Source organism: Oncorhynchus gorbuscha, unplaced genomic scaffold (assembly GCF_021184085.1).
Source record: "Oncorhynchus gorbuscha isolate QuinsamMale2020 ecotype Even-year unplaced genomic scaffold, OgorEven_v1.0 Un_scaffold_2:::fragment_8:::debris, whole genome shotgun sequence".
Taxonomy (NCBI): Eukaryota; Metazoa; Chordata; class Actinopteri; order Salmoniformes; family Salmonidae; genus Oncorhynchus; species Oncorhynchus gorbuscha.
This window is the reverse complement of record NW_025745007.1, coordinates 32,501-52,933: the sequence shown is the minus strand read 5'-3', so window position 1 is coordinate 52,933 and position 20,433 is coordinate 32,501. Positions and strand designations below refer to the sequence as shown.

General features: G+C 42.2%; 1 protein-coding gene across 4 annotated transcripts in view; it reads right to left on the bottom strand.

The window, feature by feature from the left end:
- The window catches only part of LOC124017361 (FERM domain-containing protein 4A-like), a 90,729-nt gene that overhangs the window by 42,431 nt on the left and 27,865 nt on the right, over positions 1-20,433 (bottom strand). For 3 of the 4 annotated variants that reach the window (XM_046332616.1, XM_046332619.1, XM_046332618.1), the window contains exons 3-9: positions 17,312-17,396; positions 15,503-15,559; positions 13,122-13,144; positions 10,486-10,569; positions 10,317-10,382; positions 9,863-9,920; positions 9,625-9,711 (exon numbers count right to left, since the gene is read on the bottom strand). In XM_046332616.1, coding sequence (XP_046188572.1) covers positions 9,625-9,711; positions 9,863-9,920; positions 10,317-10,382; positions 10,486-10,569; positions 13,122-13,144; positions 15,503-15,559; positions 17,312-17,396 — 460 coding nt within the window. The remainder of the gene's footprint in view (positions 1-9,624; positions 9,712-9,862; positions 9,921-10,316; positions 10,383-10,485; positions 10,570-13,121; positions 13,145-15,502; positions 15,560-17,311; positions 17,397-20,433) is intronic. The other variant, XM_046332615.1, reaches the window with a different exon arrangement.

Here is a 20,433-nt window from a genome sequence, read left to right as displayed (position 1 = left end):
TTTCAAAAACAAGGACATTTCTAAGTGACCCCAAACTTTTGAAATGTAGTGTATGTTCCCATTTGGGGATATCTTAACTCAACACCACTAATGAGCTGTGGAGCTTTTCTTCAACTCAAACAGCAAGTAAACCAAGTCTGTTTTTCGAATGCATTGAGAATGACAATAGTTCCTCAATGTACTTGAAAAATATTTATAGCTCTCTCCCTTTAGATAACCAATTGGCATGAAAGGGAAAAATGTAATGCTCTGATCCAGTGGAAACATCATAAAATACCTGATAATTTATTTTCCCTTGCACAAATAGCCTACAGCTGTGTCTGTCCAGAGCACACAGGTGCAGAAACTCTGAGTGCCCCAAATATTTTATACAATGTTGCAAGTTTGCTATCTCTAGCTTCGGGCCATACCCAGTTGATAGTTGAAACAATGTGAATTATAGGATATTTATTTTTATCAGGATATTTTCTACCTGCAGGCTGCAATGTATACATTTGTTGGCTTTATATAGGCTATTTTTTACATAGTTGGCAATGGTAATAGAAGTTACTTTTAGATTTGTATCATTTTCATTTAGATTTAGATACAGTTGAAGTCTGAAGTTTACATTCACTTAGGTTGGAGTCATTAAAACTCATTTTTCAACCACTCCACAAATTTCTATCGTTTTGGCAAGTCGGTCAGGACATCTACTTTGTGTATGACACAAGTCATTTTTCCAACAATTGTTTACAGACAGATAATTTCACTTATAATTCACTGTATCACAATTCCAGTGGGTCAGAAGTTTACATACACTAAGTTGACTGTGCCTTTAAACAGATTGGGAAATAACAGAAAAGTATTTAACAGCTTTAGAAGCTTCTGATAGGCTAATTGATATCATTTGAGTCAATTGGAGGTGTACCTGTGGATGTATTTCAAGGCCTTCCTTCAAACTCAGTGCCTCTTTGCTTGACATCATGGGAAAATCAAAAGAAATCAGCCAAGACCTCAGAAAAAAAAATTGTAGACCTCCACAAGTCAAAGTCAAGAAAAGTGCAAATCAATCCCAGAATAACAGCAAAGGTCCATGTGAAGATACTGGAGGAAACAGGTACAAAAGTATCTACATCTACAGTAAAATGAGTCCTATATCGACAAACCTGAAAGGCCGCTCAGCAAAGAAGAAGCCACTGCTCCAAAACAGCCATAAAAAGACAGACTATGGTTTGCAACTGCACATAGGGACAAAGATCGTACTTTTTGGAGAAATGTCCTTTGGTCTGATGAAACAAAAATAGAACTGTTTGGCCATAATGACCATCGTTATGTTTGGAGGAAAAGGGGGAGGCTTGCAAGCCGAAGAACACCATCCCAACCGTGAAGCACGGGGGTGGCAGCATCATGTTGTGGGGGTGCTTTGCTGCAGGAGGGACTGGTGCACTTCGCAAAATAGATGGCGACATGAGGGTGGAAAATTATGTGGATATATTAATATCTCAAGACATCAGTCAGGAAGTTAAAGCTTGGTCACAAATGGGTATTCCAAATGGACATTGACCCCAAGCATACTTCCAAAGTTGTGGAAAAATGGCTAAAGGACCACAAAGTCAAGGTATTGGAGTGGGCATCACAAACCCTGACCTCAATGCTATAGAAAATTTGTGGGCAGAACTGAAAAAATGTGTGCGAGCAAGGAGGCCTATAAACCTGACTCAGTTTCACCAGCTCTGAGGAGGAATGGGCCAAAATTCCCCCAACACATTGTGGGAAGCTTGTGGAAGGCTACTCAAAACATTCTACCCAAGTTAAAGGCATTGCTACCAAATACTAATTGAGTGTATGTTAACTTCTGAGCCCCTGGGAATGTGATGAAAGAAATAAAAGCTTAAATAAATGATTCTCTCTACTATTATTCTGACATTTCACATTCTTAAAATAAAGTGGTGATCCTAACTGACCTAAGACAGGGATTTTTTAAAACCTAAAACAGGGAATTTAAATGTATTTGGATAAGGTGTATGTAAACTTCCGACTTCAACTGAATCATTTTGATTAACCATATGACAATGATTTTGAGATAAGAAGACCTTAATATAAAGAAAATGAAACTGTTCCACGAAAATGTGCATATGAATATCATAACTGGCAGATCGTTAGAAATGGTAAGATAAATTAGCACCCACGTGGAAAAGGTTGCTGACCCCTGGTCTATTACCGGCAACTTCAGGAGCGTAACGGCAGAATCTGCGAAGGCCAGCAGCAGTGGGAGGAGGACGGTCTCTGGCTCCCTTGAGTCATTTATGTGTCTTAATTATTTAATCAAACAGTGTGCTTAAAGCATCAGAGAAGCTCAGTAGCCTACACATAGTTGATTTTATTAAAACACATAGGGTGTGTCTATATATAGAAAGTTTATATATATATTTCAAATTTTCGACCAATCGAAAGAACAGACGACTCTCGGTCGACCAAGATCTGTTTTGGTCTGGGACAGCCCTATTCCGCATGGAGCCTTTTAAGCGCAACACCCAACACGCTCTGTGCCTTGTGCAATCAGTGTGCACTTAGTCTTGGTAGCGCTGTCTTTCTCTATTGTGGTGTACAATACGCACAACTTTGAGCAAGAATTGTGAAGGAAAACATATATAAAGTTTAACTCTAAACACATTTCTAGGCATTTCTTTAAAAAATAGCACAAACATAATTTGTAAATATGTACAGTGCCTTGCGAAAGTATTCACCCCCTTGAAATGTTTCCGATTTTGTTGCCTTACAACCTGGAAATAAAATTGATATTTTAGTGGGGGTTGTATCAATTGATTTAGACAACATGCCTACCACTTTGAAAATGCTAAACATTTTTTTTATTGTGAAACAAACAAAAAATGAGACAAAAACTGAAAACCAGAGTGTGCAGAACTATTCACCCCCCCAAAGCCAATACTTGTAGAGCCACCATTTGTAGCCAATACAGCTGCAAGTCTCTTGGGGTATGTCTCTATAAGCTTGGCACATCTAGCCACTGGGAGTTTTGCCCAATCTTCAAGGCAAAACTGCTCCAGCAACTGCAAGTTGGATGGGTTCTGCTGGTGTACAGCAATCTTTAAGTCATACCACAGATTCTCAATTGGATTGAGTTCTGGGCTTTGACTAGGCCATTCCAAGACATTCAAATGCTTCCCCTTAAACCACTCGAGTGTCGCTTTAGCAGTATGCTTAGAGTCATTGTCCTGCAGGAAGATGAACCTCCGTCCCAGTCTCAAATCTCTGGAAGACTGAAACAGGTTTCCCTCAAGAATTTACCTGTATTTAGCGCCATCCATCATTCCTTAAATTCTGACCAGTTTTCCAGTCCCTGCTGATGAAAAACATCCCCACAGCATGATGCTGCCACCACCATGCTTCACTGTGGGGATAGAGTTCTCAGGGTGATGAGAGGTGTTGGGTTTGCATCAGACACAGCGTTTTCCTTGATGGCCAAAAAGCTCAATTTTAGTCTCATCTGACCAGAGTACCTTCTTCCATATGTTTGGGGAGTCTCCCACATGTCTTTGGTGAACACCAAACGTGTTTGCTTATTTTTTTCTTAAGCAATGGCTTTTTTCTGGCCCCTCTTCCATAAAGCCCAGCTCTGTGGCGTGTACGGCTTAAAGTGGTCCTATGGACAGATACTCTAATCTCCGCTATGGAGCTCCTCCAGGGTTATCTTTGGTCTCTTTGTTGCCTCTGATTAATGCCCTCGTTGCCTGGTCCCTGAGTTTTGGTGGGCAGCCCTCTCTTAGCTTGTTTGTTGTGGTGCCATATTCTTTCCATTATTTAACAATGGATTTAATGGTGCTCTGTGGGATGTTCAAAGTTTTTGATATTTTTTTATAACCCAACCCTGATCTGTACCTCTCCACAACTTTGTCCTTGACCTGTTTGGAGAGCTCCTTGGTCTTCATGGTGCCGCTTGCTTGGTGGTGCCCCTTGCTTAGTGGTGTTGCAGACTCTGGGGCCTTTCAGAACAGGTGTATATATACTGAGATCATGTGACAGATCATGTGACATATAGATTGCACACAGGGGGACTTTATTTAACTAATGATGTGACTTCTGAAGGTAATTGGTTGCACCAGATCTTATTTAGGGGCTTCATAGCAAAGGGGGTGAATACATATGTACACACCACTTATCTGTTTACAATTTGTTCTACTTTTTTAACAAGTTATTTTTTTCATTTCACTTCACCAATTTGAACTATTTTGTGTTTGTCCATTACATGAAATCCAAATAAAAATCTATTTAAATGACAGGTTGTAATGCAACAAAATAGGAAAAACCATGGGGGATGAATACTTTTGCAAGGCACCGTAGCTAGCTAGTTACATTGGCCAGCTAGCTAACCAAAATAATGTTTACAATGCCAAGGCTGAATGCCTCTTGATTCAACTAACCTCCGACAATGATTTTTAATCAGAATAGGACGTTCATTCCATTTAGCAACTGTTTTTGTTGTAGTTCTCATGTCAAAAGATTTAAGCAAATTATACCAATTCTAGTCGTAGCAGCTTGTGACTAGTTGATGTAGAAGAACGTGGATAAGTGGCCTAGGCTATTATACTGTACATGAACTCAGACCTGGCTGACCTGTTGTTATTGTCTTCTATGGATTTCATAACATTCTTGGACAGGTTTAAAAGCTCTTTGTTCTTCGTATCCATATAGCCAGTTATTTTGTCCTATAGTCAACCCTCCAATCACAAATTGTGAGAACACTCATTTAGAAGGCCTGAAGCTCTAACAGTACTTGTGTGAGAACACTCATTTAGAAGGCCTGAAGCTCTAACAGTACTTGTGTGAGAACACTCATTTAGAAGGCCTGAAGCTCTAACAGTACTTGTGTGAGAACACTCATTTAGAAGGCCTGAAGCTCTAACAGTACTTGTGTGAGAACACTCATTTAGAAGGCCTGAAGCTCTAACAGTACTTGTGTGAGAACACTCATTTAGAAGCTCTAACAGCTTGTGTGAGAACACTCATTTAGAAGGCCTGAAGCTCTAACAGTACTTGTGTGAGAACACTCATTTAGAAGGCCTGAAGCTCTAACAGTACTTGTGTGAGAACACTCATTTAGAAGGCCTGAAGCTCTAACAGTACTTGTGTGAGAACACTCATTTAGAAGGCCTGAAGCTCTAACAGTACTTGTGTGAGAACACTCATTTAGAAGGCCTGAAGCTCTAACAGTACTTGTGTGAGAACACTCATTTAGAAGGCCTGAAGCTCTAACAGTACTTGTGTGAGAACACTCATTTAGAAGGCCTGAAGCTCTAACAGTACTTGTGTGAGAACACTCATTTAGAAGGCCTGAAGCTCTAACAGTACTTGTGTGAGAACACTCATTTAGAAGGCCTGAAGCTCTAACAGTACTTGTGTGAGAACACTCATTTAGAAGGCCTGAAGCTCTAACAGTACTTGTGTGAGAACACTCATTTAGAAGGCCTGAAGCTCTAACAGTACTTGTGTGAGAACACTCATTTAGAAGGCCTGAAGCTCTAACAGTACTTGTGTGAGAACACTCATTTAGAAGGCCTGAAGCTCTAACAGTACTTGTGTGAGAACACTCATTTAGAAGGCCTGAAGCTCTAACAGTACTTGTGTGAGAACACTCATTTAGAAGGCCTGAAGCTCTAACAGTACTTGTGTGAGAACACTCATTTAGAAGGCCTGAAGCTCTAACAGTACTTGTGTGAGAACACTCATTTAGAAGGCCTGAAGCTCTAACAGTACTTGTGTGAGAACACTCATTTAGAAGGCCTGAAGCTCTAACAGTACTTGTGTGAGAACACTCATTTAGAAGGCCTGAAGCTCTAACAGTACTTGTGTGAGAACACTCATTTAGAAGGCCTGAAGCTCTAACAGTACTTGTGTGAGAACACTCATTTAGAAGGCCTGAAGCTCTAACAGTACTTGTGTGAGAACACTCATTTAGAAGGCCTGAAGCTCTAACAGTACTTGTGTGTATGTGCACAAGTGTAGACGTTAAGAACGCTGATAAGAGGGACATTGGGAGGGTTAATACCTGTATGTTACACTGCCGTTTGTGTTGTTCGTGGTGACCAATGCCATTCAAAACATTCTGATACAGATTCTCTTTAAATGGAAAATGGTTTGTTAAGGGCCAAATTTCCAAAATTGAAATGAAACACAATTAACTAAGGCCATTAACTCAATTAATTTATTTTAATAGTTTTACAGTCCTAGTTTATATGATTAAATGCTGTTGTTTGCATGATTAAATGTCATGAATGAAATGAATTGCAATTGGTCTCTATATCACCTACAATACAGTCTTCGAATGCGAATTGCCACTCCATCGAGAGAGAAACAATGGGGATTTATTCCAAATCTGTTTTTGTTATGCTTTAAGGAGCTACAAATGTGCATGCTTAAAATGATGTGGTAATATTAGGTCAAACTTAAATATAACATTTCCTTCGTGTTATTGACATGTTCCAAGGACCCCCAAGACAAGGATAAAATGTACAGTACAGTGGCAAGAGAAAGTTTGTGAACCCTTTGGAATGACCTGGATTTCTGCATTGATTACTCATAAAATGTGGTCTGATCTTCATCTATGTCACAATAATAGACAAACACAATCTGACTAAACTAATAACACACAAACAGTTGTACTTTTCACATTTTTATTGAAGACATTAAGTAATCATTCACAGTGCAGACTGGAAAAAGTAAGTGAACCTCTGTGTTAACGACTTCTCCAAAGGCTATTTGGAGTCAGGTGTTTCTATTTAGGAGATGAGATTGGAGGTGTGGGTTGCACAGCTGCCCTGCCCTTTAAATAAAGGCACGCAAGGCCGGGTTACTGACAAATCTGTTCTTCTCCAGAAAGATTGGTTAGTGTGAACCATGCCTCGATCCCAACATCTTTCACAGGACCTTAGAAGACACATTATAGAGACTCATTATAGAGACACATTATAGAGACACATTATAGAGACGCATTATAGAGATGCATTATAGAGACACATTATAGAGACACATTATAGAGACACATTATAGACACATTATAGACACATTATAGAGACGCATTATAGAGACGCATTATAAAGACGCATTATAGAGACGCATTACAGAGACGTATTATAGAGACACATTATAGAGACACATTATAGAGACACATTATAGACACATTATAGAGACGCATTATAGAGACGCATTATAGAGACGCATTATAGAGACGCATTATAGAGACGCATTATAGAGATGCACGGAGCTGGAAAAGGTTACAAAAGCATTGCTAAAGACCTTGGTGTTCATCCATGGTAAGACACATTGTCTACAAATGGAGAAGATTCAGGACTGTAGCTACTCTCCCTAGGAGTAGGCGTCCTGCGAAGATCACTCCAAGAGCACAAAGGGTAATCCTAAAAGACGTGAGAAAAGGAACCCAAGGGTAACAGCAAAAGACCTTCAGAAAACTCTACAAACAACGAAAGTCTGTGTTCAGGTGTCCACTCTCAGAAAAACACTGAACAACAATGGTGTTCATGGATGGACACCACGAAGGAAACCACTGCTGTCTAAAAAAAACATTGCTGCACGTCTCAAGTTTTCCCAAGACCACCTGGATGTTCCACAACACTTCTGGGAAAATGTACTGTGGACAGATGAGACAAAAGTTGAACTATTTGGCAAAAATGCACAATGCTATGTGTGGAGGAAAAAGGGCACTGCACACCAACACCAAAACCTCCCAACTGTGAAGCATGGTGGAGGGAGCATCATGGTTTGTGGCTGCTTTGCTGCCTCAGGGCCTGGATGCCTTGAAATCATTGAGGGAACAATGAATGCAAAAGTGTATTAATGCATTTTACAGGAGAAAGTCAGGGCAGCAGTCTATGACCTCAAGCTTAAGAGAGGTTGGGTGATGCAACAAGACGATGAGTAAATCAACTAAAGAATGGCTGAAAAGGAAGAACATTCGTGTTTTGGAATCCTGACCTTAACCCAATTGATGAACTGAAACAGATTTGTAGGGAGGAATGGTTCAAAATTCCTCCTCAACGTTGTGCAAGTCTTATAAGAAGCTACAGGAAACGTTCTGTGGAGGTTGTTGCTGCTAAAGGAGGATCTACAAGTTACTTACTTTTTCACTTACTTTTCCCAGCCTGCACGGTGAATGAGTACACAATGTCTTCAATAAAAATGTGAAAAGTACAACTGTTTGTGTGTTATTAGTTTAGTCAGATTGTGTTTGTCTATTATTGTGACTTAGATGAAGATCAGACCACATTTTATGAGTAATCAATGCAGATATCCAGGTCATTCCAAAGGGTTCACAAACTTTTTCTTGCAACTGGATATTGTGTAAACATCAATTGAATATTATGTTAAACCTAAATCAAATATGAGATGAATGTCATAAAATACTTATTTGGGAATTGTGGGAATGTTCTGTGCAACCTATGTGAATGTCACAAGAACCTGCCAGACAACTCCCATAACTTAAGTAAATGTCCTGGGAACCTTGACCAGGTGTTCTGTCAACATTCTTACAACCTCAATTAAACATTGCATTAATGTCATCACAAATTAGCATATATATATATATATATATGCCATGCCATTTAGCAGACGCTTTTATCCAAAGCGACTTACAGTCATATGTGCATACATTCTACGTATGGGTGGTCCCGGGGCTCGAACCCACTACCCTGGCGTTACAAGCGCCATGCTCTACCAACTGAGCTACAGAAGGACCACATATTTTGTGTTATTTTGTGTTTTAGGAACCTCTCTCTTGTAATGTACCCATACTGTTCCCACAAACTAATTAAATGCTATGAAACCTTTAAATAACTCAAAGTCTGTCTGTGAACATTCTTGCAAAATCCAATTGATGTTTTGTGCACCCTGATACAGCACAACTGGACAGTCTTTGTGTTTTGGCAACATATCCTTCGTGATGTCCCCACAATGTTCCCACCAGACTGTTCCCACAACCTAATGAAATATTCTGGGAACCTTTAAAGAACTGATTAAAAGTGCTCTAGGAACGTTCTTGCAACATCAGGCGATAATCATCAGGATGACGTACAGTTTTTGTGTTATGAGAACATGTGCGGCGACCTTACAAATGTTCTGGGAACTTCACAGAACCAATTTCTGGTTCTCCAACTCCCAAGTCATTCTTGTGACCTAAAATAGGAGACTAGGCCAGCATTCCCATCCTGTCTCCATGGTAACATCTAGGAAACATCAAGTTATGAGACTATTATGGGATAGAGCTGGAATCTGGGGGGAAGGGGGCACAGTGGTGAGTCATTTAGACTGCACGCACACACACACACACGCAAACACACACTGGAACAGGATGGGCAAACAGGAAAGCTGAGGCAGACAGGAAGCCTTTGTCAGGGCTGAGGGGTCAGAGTTCACAGACGGCATGTGTGTGTGTGTGTGTGTGTGTGTCCGTTCATCTAGCGAGGAGACGTTGGATATTACTAGGGTCAAAGGTGAAAGGATTTAATAGACTACCAGGTGACTGATTGAACGACAGGATGTTACATCTTTAGAAAACCTCAGACACACAATGGATATTGAAAGGGAGTGAGATAATTAATGTGTGTGTCTTACCTTCCTGGGTTTGACCTTGTCTTGGTAGTCATACTGGAAGATTCCTTTATAACTCAGTCCCAGCCACCACGGAATTCCCTGCTTATCCTGACACGCACAGCGAGAAGACACACACATCAGAGGTTGTGTGTGTATTTCATAGCCCTCCAAAGCCTCACCCCCCCCCAAAAAAAGTCACCCACCCACTCAGCCCCCAACCCCAAGAGAGAGAGTGTGTGACTAGGTGATAAAGTTGTACCTTAACAGTGTAGTAATGTACTCCATATGTAGGCAGAGACTCAACGATGCTCATATAACTGTAAGAGACAAAGATACAGAGACACACAGAGAGAGACATTTGTCAGTCAGAGAGCTCCCAGTGTTCAACTTCACAGCATACAATGAAGAGAGAGAGCACCATAAACACACGCACACACACACGCACACAAACATATATGGATACACACTCAGCATGTAAGAGAGATGTCTGAACACACACAGCTCAAGGGAGAGAGCATGCAGAAATAGAAAACGAGACACACACACACACACACACACACACACACACACACACACACACACACACACACACACACACACACACACACACACACACACACACACACACACACACACACACACACACACACACACACACACACACACACACACACACACACACACACACACACCCTTCCCCTGTCCAGTCTTACTTGACTATGGCCTGCCCTCTGGACTGTCCATTGAGCTTCTTGTAGTGTTCTATCACCCGGTCCTCACTGGAACAGAAAACATACACAAAATATAACTGAATCATAGCTACCAGGCAGTAGAGTTTGGTGGTCCTGGTCAATCAGGCCAATAAGACAGGCTGGGACTAACCAGTAGGCCAGAGATGGGTGTTCCTTCAGGGCCTGAGTCGGCAAAGCTGGAAGCTTCTTCAGGTCTGACCTTGTCACGTCATTACTGCAACACATACAGAAACACACACGTCATTACTGTGAACACACACTAAACTCAAACTGCCAAGAGATGTTGGAGACAGATTGGCATTAGTGATATATGCCCCTCCAAAACGTGTCTCCAATAATGTGATGTTTGTCTACTCCAATGATGTATTGACTTTAATCCAAGGGTATTTCCTCATGATTCATCTATGGGTTTGGCCAGAGTTAGTAACTGACAAGGTGTGTGTGTGTGTGTGTGTGTGTGGGGGGGGGGGGGGGGTAATGCTGCCCTGTTGTGTTTTAGGGGGACTGATAAGACAGTCACACAGCTGGCTGGGCGCTATCTAGGGAACAGCTGTAGAGAGAGACAGATGACGAAGACCCCAGACTCCCAGTCTTAAACCCGTCTGTAATCCCCTAACCCTCCCAGCCCCCTGAGACTGAGACTGGGGGAAAGCACTGGAAACAAGGCAGCTAACACTCTGGAAATATAACAGTAACCTAACACCTGACTGAGAGCAATGGTTCCCAATCCCAACCTCTACCAACCAATCTGGAAACCACAGCACAAAGAATCAGAGCCGGCCCCAGGCATAAGCGACATAGGCGGTCGGCCCAGGACTCCCGACCCCCAAAAAACAAAAACCTTTGTATTTATATATATATATTTAACTCATTCGGGGTCTTGACTTACTGTTGAAAGTAAGAATAGTAGAATACACAAGGTGTGATTTTGGTTGTGCATCAGCAGGTTTTCTCTTGTTAGGTCAGTCACTGACAGTCACGATAGCCATGTCAGCTAGTCATTTGTAGATTGGTAAGGTAGTCTAGCCAGCTATCTAAACTTGTAGAAATCATGGCCGAATATGCCCGGGCACGCGGGTCACGTGCCCAGGGGCCTTGACATCCAGGGGACCCCCATTGATTTTGTAAGTCACTCCCACTCAGACATCATTTACATGGCATAAGACATGGCAAAATGTGTCGAATGGCAGGAAATTAGCTTTAAAACTGCAAAAATGTCTCTCCATCCTCCCATGGAAAAATTAGTAGAATTGCATGACATGTTTTATAAAATTACAAAATGTTCTCTCTGCCCCATAAAAAACTGTGTACGATTGCAGAAAACTTTCTCTCCGCCATCTAGGAGGCCACTAAAATGTTTTGCCCGCGAGGTGGGGGGCCCACCAACCAAATCCCCAGAAAAGGCTAGCAAACAATGCTAGCGTAATATCTAGCCTAATATGTCTGTAAATGCTATTTATTCACCAAAAAAGGTGTGTAAACATAATTTATCCCCCATTACATCTCTGGCCTTTACCATTTTGGCATGATTTGGTGAATCATGACCTCCTTTTCTGTGTGTGTGTGTCACATTCCAGATCTCAGTGGGACGCCATGTTTATTTATGCTCTCTCTGAGGAAGAGGATACGGGGTCAAAGGTGAACGCCGTTCAACCCTCTAATCTACACTGTCTTCACCGCTCACACACTGATGAATAATCTGTATCCTTTACCTCTCTAAAATACAGAGCAACGATAAGATGCTGTATGTGTTTCCCTTTAACTGTAAAGGCCTTGCAATCCATCTGTATTTAAAGCTAGATAATAATGCAAAAAATACCACTATAAATGACCAAAGTTATACACTGTAATATAATTGCAAACACATGTAATTTTGTAAATGTACATTTTCACTACGATGCTTCTAACTAACCTTCACTGTCCTAACCGATACAGTGGCCAATATATCATGCATCCCCATTAAAGTGTAAATCAATAGAGAGCAAAGTGTTTTAGGGGGCAGAAGGCTCATCATGTGAGCTGCCCTCCCCGGCTTCGTCTCACCCTGCTACACTGCTCTGGTCTTAATTGGCTAGCAGTCATGCACAGTGGAGCCCTGTCACACACACACACACACACACACACACACACACACACACACACACACACACACACACACACACACACACACACACACACACACACACACACACACACACACACACACACACACACACACACACACACACACACACACACACACACACACACACCCTACAATAAGCTACGCCCCACTGACCCTCTCCAAAGACAGACTCTTCAGAGCTGGATGGAGAGAGTGAATCAGGGGACTGGGGTTGAGAGGAAAGGGAGAGAGGGATAGAGGGAGGACAGGCAGAAAAAAGGCAGGTCCTTTGAGAGGAGAGGGAGCAGAGCGATTTGCTTTGCTGCTCTGAGGGGCTCAGAGGGCCAGGGACAGACCCCTTACACAGGGTGTAATTGTTCCCCTGTCACACACACACACACACACACACACACACACACACACACACACACACACACACACACACACACACACACACACACACACACACACACACACACACACACACACACACACACACACACATTTTACATTTGTCAACACGCAGACAAACACAAAACACACACACATATCCCACCTTGCCCTCAACCAAAAACCAAAGAAACATGTGGTCCACCTCCCCTCTATTGTACATGACACACATACAGCTTACTGTAGTAGAGATACATAATAACTGTTCTTACCTGATGAAGTCACCTTTAGCCTCCTGGAGAGAGAAAAGACATAGAGGTGCTTAGCACCAGGGTTGGGCTCAATTCAGAATTTTGGAATTTACTCACATTCAACTCATTATTTGAAATTGGAAGTAGAATTTAATTCAGTGCATTTCAAAGAAGTTCCAGTCATAGAAGATGGGAGTTTCATTGAATCTTACAGGTCACTCTTCCAGATACCAAAGATACCTCTTTTAACCTTAGTGCTTAGAGTAGGCAATTATATTTCCACTAACCATTTCATTTATTTAGCTTCTTTTTGAAGGCCTCAGAGTCAACATGAGGGTTAAACTAATGTATTCTGGTAAATGTGTTATTTTCCCCATATTGAACAATAATAATAATAAATAATATATGCCATTTAGCAGACGCTTTTATCCAAAGCGACTTACAGTCATGTGTGCATACATTCTACGTATGGGTGGTCCCGGGGATCGAACCCACTACCCTGGCGTTACAAGCGCCATGCTCTACCAACTGAGCTACAGGAGGACCACGTACAGTACGTGATTCATAACTTATTATATTCGTATATAGGTTTTGTTTCCTTGGTCATTCAATTTAAGAGTTTGTCCTGGAAATCTATGGTTTCAAAAAAATGTTTCTGCATGTGTATAACGCCAGGTTTGATGTTTTATGTACTAGATGTATATTTGTATAGATTATACCTAATATAGAATAGAAGAGGCATTTGCATTTGCAATTATACAATTATATTTCCTTGAATTCAAATTTGAATTGCAATTCTGTATGCTGTTTACTACATCAAATGAAATTCAAATTCAATAATTTAACTGGAATATATGAGTCATTCTCAATTCAATGATGCTTTGACACTTGAATAATGTTTACATATCTTGCATTACTCATCCCATATGTATATACTGTATTTTATGCCACCTATTGCATCTGCTCGGTCATCGCTCATCCATATATTTATATTTATATATTCTTATTACATCCCTTTAGATTTGTGTGTATTAGGTAGTTGTTGTGGAATTGTTAGATATTACTGCACTGTCGGAACTAGTACACAAGCATTTCGCTACACTCGCAATAACATCTGCTAACCATGTGTATGTGACCAATAGCATCTGCTAACCATGTGTATGTGACCAATAACATCTGCTAACCATGTGTATGTGACCAATAGCATCTGCTAACCATGTGTATGTGACCAATAACATCTGCTAACCATGTGTATGTGACCAATAACATCTGCTAACCATGTGTATGTGACCAATAACATCTGCTAACCATGTGTATGTGACCAATAACATTTGATTTGATTTTAGCCCAACCCTGTTTTATTTATTTATTTAACCTTTATTTAACCGATACATACAATCAGGGGCGCACCTTTAGCTTTAGAAGTGGGGGGGACATAATTATTTATTTACTTTTAAAATCCAGTCGGATAAACACTCCAAACAACCTAACCGACCGCTCGGAGGCATCCGCAGGGTCCTAGAGCCCCCGTTGCCTGGTTTAGTATCATATTCCAATGATGAAGCTGGGGGGGACAAAAATGCAATTTCAGAATGTGGGGCCGTCACCAGTGAAAGTTGCGCCCCTGCATACACTATTATGGAGGGGATAACACTGGCTTTTGTGGGTCAGGTAGTGAGTGTGTATATGTGTGTGCGTGTGTGTGTTTGTGTCTGTGTGGGTGGGCGAGCGAGCGGGCGGGCGGGCGGGTGGGTGAGTGAGAGTACGATGAGGTCTCCTGTGGTGAAATCAGAGAGAAATATTATCCATCTGGAGCCAAACCTCTAAAGGCCAAGAGATACCTACCTGATAAATCTGCACCGGCAGAGACACACACACACACACACACACACACACACACACACACACACACACACACACACACACACACACACACACACACACACACACACACACACACACACACACACACACACACACACACACACACACACACACACACACACACACACACACACACACACACACACACACACACACACACACACACCACAATCTGAGTGTGTGTACGCTGATTTTGCAGGATACTGAAGTAATGGGCTGACCTACACTGAGGGGGAACCCTACACACTCCCTGGCCAATATACACACTCACTCCCTGGAACTAGGGATTGGAACCCATTCAATTAACGTCTTGATTTTTCTAATGATAAACATGACATACCAATAGCAACAGTCAGAGGAGTTGGCTAGAGCAGACACAGATCCAGGCTAGAGAAACCACACTTCTAATATAAAGCAGGATTAAAGGAGAGACAGCTCACTATTTCTGGAAAGAGAAAGGTCAAGTGAGTCTGGTGTCTGGAACACCCAAATACGTTGGAGTCAGAGTACTGACTTACCTGTAGGATATAGGAGGCCAGCTCAAAGACCACCTCACTGTCCACCTCAATGAGCTCCTTGGAGAAATAGAGAAATAGAGAGAGAGAGAGAGAGAGAGAGAGAGAGAGAGAGAGAGAGAGAGAGAGAGAGAGAGAGAGAGAGAGAGAGAGAGAGAGAGAGAGAGAGAGAGAGAGAGAGAGAGAGAGACAGAGAGACAGACAGAGAGACAGACAGACAGACAGACAGACAGACAGACAGACAGACAGACAGACAGACAGACAGACAGACAGACAGACAGACAGACAGACAGACAGACAGACAGACAGAGAGAGAGAGAGAGAGAGAGAGAGAGAGAGAGAGAGAGAGAGAGAGAGAGAGAGAATGAACGCATTAGATAAGGTTATTTTTTTGACTGAACTCGCAGTGCTAATAAAACTAATCCTAGCGAGCTGCGAGGGGCACATTTCATACACCACATTCATCCTGTGACAATACTGTAATGATGTACCTACAATACAATGATGAAAAACACATTCATACAGAATACACATTTTTCTATCACATTTTTCACAGGACTCTTTTCTCCATTGTTTTGTTTCATCTATCCCTCGTTCCCCCCGCCTGAATTGTTGCCCTCTCTTCCTGGTGGGTTGTGTTCTCTGCTTCAGCTCAGTGATGACAGTATGATAGGGGAAGAGAGAATGCGGGAATGCACTGGTGACTCGCCTCCATTCTACAGAGTCTCTGTCTTTCACTTTGTCTCTCCATCCTGTTTACTTAGATGAGCAATGCTGGGACTGGGCCTACTCACACACACGGAAGGGAGTCTGAGGGAAGTGTGTGTGGGTGTTAAGGGGTGACTAGTGACTAAAGGGGTCAGGTATGTAAGGAATGTCCTGTATACGATCGCTGGCAGTTAATTGGTTAAGAGATCAGACAGCAGAGTGAAACACAACACTGAGTGCACTACCACCCAGCATGGGCTCTCACCATGGGGCTGTGGCCTAGCAATGTGTGTGTGTGTGTGTGTGTGTGTGTGTGTGTGTGTGTGTGTGTGTGTGTGTGTGTGTGTGTGTGTGTGTGTGTGTGTGTGTGTGTGTGTGTGTGTGTGCGTGCGTGCGTGCGTGCGTGCGGGTTTCTGTCAGAGTGTGGGTGTGTGTGTCAGTATGTGTGTGGTCCAGTGTAAAACATGCACTCCATCAACGCAGACAGGAGATGACTGCATTATAATGACTCAATATAAGCAACACAACTCTTCAACTTATCCACGTGTTTAACATTGACACTGAGAGACCAGGCGAAACTCTAAACTATGTGTTTTCATGTGGTAATAGGTTGATTTATGTAAAGTAAAAAAATTAAGCAACGTGGTCTATTTTGATCTATTGGAACGTGTCTGGAGACTTCACAGACGACCCTCTCTTCACTAGTTGGCCCGTCAGAGTTGGCCTGTCAGAGTGAGCCAGTCTCCCTTTATAAACAGCCTATCATTAGGTGTGAAGTACTGGCTATGTGTTAGCATATGCTAAGCTATTAGTGCTGGGGATGTATTAGGAAAACATCAGGGTGTTGCTGGAGTGTTAGCATCTCTGTTGGTGGAGGCATTTTGCTAGCAGAGGCCAGTTAACACTTTTGGTGCTGGAGATAGCATGAGCTTAGCTAATGTGATATCTGTTCAAACATCACACTGACGACCCAACAACCCACATATGCCCCCTTGTGGTGTAGTTATGCCATGAATGGGAAAATAAATACACTGCTGAAGGATGAATCATCGATAAAAAAAAAAACATGTATGCAAACACAACTACAGGTAATGACTAACTTACCTTGTATATGCAGGACTTAGCATTGAGGAAGAAGAGTTCGATAGTAGCATTGTCCTTCAGGTAGGAAATACTCTCTATGTAAAACCTGTAACACATAGTCAATGAAAGCCATTATTATAGATCACCAGGTATGACATACTCTCTAAATACCTGTGATGAACAGAAACATAAATTACAATTTCAGTATTATAGACCATGACACAATGTTGAAATGTTATGTTGCCTGGAACCAGACTGACATCAATAGAAGCTCATTCAATCCACAGTCGTTCCAAACCCATTATTATAGATTGTAAATAAGAATTTGTTCTTAACGGACTTTCCTAGTTAAAAAAGGGTTAAATAAATCAAATAAAAAAAGATCCAGAATACTGTGTGGCAGAACTGCAGTGAGCAGAGTGTCCACTAGGTGTCAGCAGACATTAGGCTTCCATACAGTTCCTGTGTTAATGATGTTGTACCCACAATAAAAATCTGGACATACCCCAACCATACCACTGGATGAACGGAGATATGTGAACAACGCAGAGAGCCATTACTGCAGCATTCAATGTCAGCAGAACGCGCAGCGATGACTTTGTGGCGTGTGACATGTACAAGGCAAGCAGATACGAGCTCCACGAATCCATTAGGGACGCAAAAAGACAATAAAGACTCAACCTTGAAATGATGTTTGCCAACTCAGACTCGGGATGCATGTGGCAAGACTACAGACTATCACGGACTACAAAGGTAAATCCAGCTGTGTGGTGCCCACCGACGCATACCAACCAGACGAGCTTAACATATTGTATGCTCTCTTTGAGGCAGACAATACCGAGCCATCCTGGAGGACTGTTGCTGCTCCGGATGACCAGGTGTCCCTGGTCTCGTCCTCGGAGTGTGTGCTGACCAGTTGGCGAGCATCTTCTCGGATGTTCAACCTGTCCCTGTTCCAGGCTGTAGCCTCCACCTGCTTCAAGGAGACCACTATCGTCCCAGTGCCCAAAAAAAACAAGGTGACATGCCCAAATGACTATCGCCCCTTCGCACTCATCCCTCCGCCTTGGTCATCATGAAGCACTTCTAGAGGTTGGTACTGGTCCACATCAAGACCAGAATGCCAGCATCACTTGACCCATAAAAATGTGCCGACCGCTCCAACATATCCACGGAAGATAACATTTCCATCGGTTCTCACACACCCATAACGTATCTGGACAAGAGGTTCACCTATGTGAGAACGCTGTTCATACAGTTCAGCATTCAACATTATTGTTCCCTCCAAGCTCAACACCAAGCTCAGAGCCCTGGGGCTGGACACCACAGCCTGCAACTTGACCCTGAACTTCCTGATGTGGCAGAACACAGGCTGTGAGGATTGGCAACAATCCTCCGCAGGGGTGTGTCCTCAGCCCTCTGCTGTACTCCCCTTTCACCCACGACACCAACTCCATCCTCAAGTTTTCTGACAACACTATGATTTTTAGGCCTGATAACCAACAACGGCGAGTCAGCCTGTAGGGAGGAGGTCAATGAACTGGCATTATGGTGCCAGGACAACAACCTCTCCCTCAACGTCAACAAAACAAAGGAGTTGATTGTTGACTTCAGGAGGCAGAGAAAGGAACACGCCACAATCCACATCAACGGGACTGCAGTAGAGAAAGTCAGCAGTTTTAACCTCTTGAAGCCAGGGGGCACTATTTTTATGTTTGGAAAAATAACCTTCCCAAAGTAAACGGCCTATTTCTCATGAGCAGATGCTAGAATATGCATATAATTGACAGATTAGGATAGAAAACACTATAAAGTTTCCAAAACTGTAAAAAGTATTGTCTGTGGTTATAACAGAACTGATATTGCAGGCGAAAGCCTGAGGATAATCCAATCAGGAAGAGCCTCTTATTTTGAAACGTCTGTTTTCCTATGCGTGCCTGTCCTCCATTTAAAGCCTTCCAACTGAAAGGTTGCAAGTTCAAATCCCCGAGCTGACAAGGTACAAATCTGCCGTTCTGCCCCTGAACAGGCAGTTAACCCACTGTTCCTAGGCCGTTGTTGAAAATAAGAATTTGTTCTTAACTGACTTGCCTAGTTAAATAAAGGTAAAAGGGGCATCAACCAGATTCCATTTTCTGTGGCTTCCCTAAGGTGTCAACAGTCTTTAGACATAGTTTCAGGCTTTTATTTTGAAAATTGAGCATGAAGGATCACATTGCGTAAGTGGGCCAGGTGGGGGCTCTCAGAATGAGTTAGTGCGCAATTGAGTAAACCGGCCATTGTTCCTCCCGCTGTTATGGAAAAAGCTACACACTCAGTTAATATATTAACGAATATATATTTTAAAAACTACCCCTGGAATGATTATAAAAAACGTTTGTCATGTTTCTGTGGACATTATGAAGACTATTTGGAATTTCCATCTGCGTTGTCGTGACCGCTCTTTCCTGTGGATTTCTGAACATAACGCGACAAACAGACATCGGTATTTTGGGTATAAAAATCATCTTTATGGAACAAAAGGAACATTTGCTGTGTAACTGGGAGTCTCGTGAGTGAAAACATCCAAAGATCACCAAAGGTAAATGGTTCATTTGATTGCTTTTCTGATTATCGTGACCAAGCTTCCTGATGCTAAGTGTACATAATGCTATGTTAGGCAATCGGTAAACTTACACAAATGCTTGGATTGCTTTCGCTGTGAAGTATAATTTCTAAATCGGAGATGATTAACAAAAGACAACGGTGCGTTTCAAAATATTGCACTTGTGATTTCATGAATATTAATATTTTCTAGCAATATTATTTGACTGTTGCGCTGTGCTATTCAGCGGTTGCAGACGGAAGTTATCCCTCTACAGGGATTGGTAGCGTCAAGTAGTTAAGTTCCTCGGCGTCCACATCACTGAGGACTTGCCATGGACCAACAACACCACCACTCTCATCAAGAGGGTGCAACAGCGTCTCTACTTCCTAAGGAGGCTGAAGAAATTTGGCATGCTACCCCATGTCTTCTCCAAATACTACCGCTGCACCAACGAGAGCATCCTGACCAGTTGCATGAACTGGTACGGGAATTGATCTGTCCACGACCGCAAGGCCCTCCAGAGGGTTGTGAAGACAGCCGAGAACATCACTGGGAT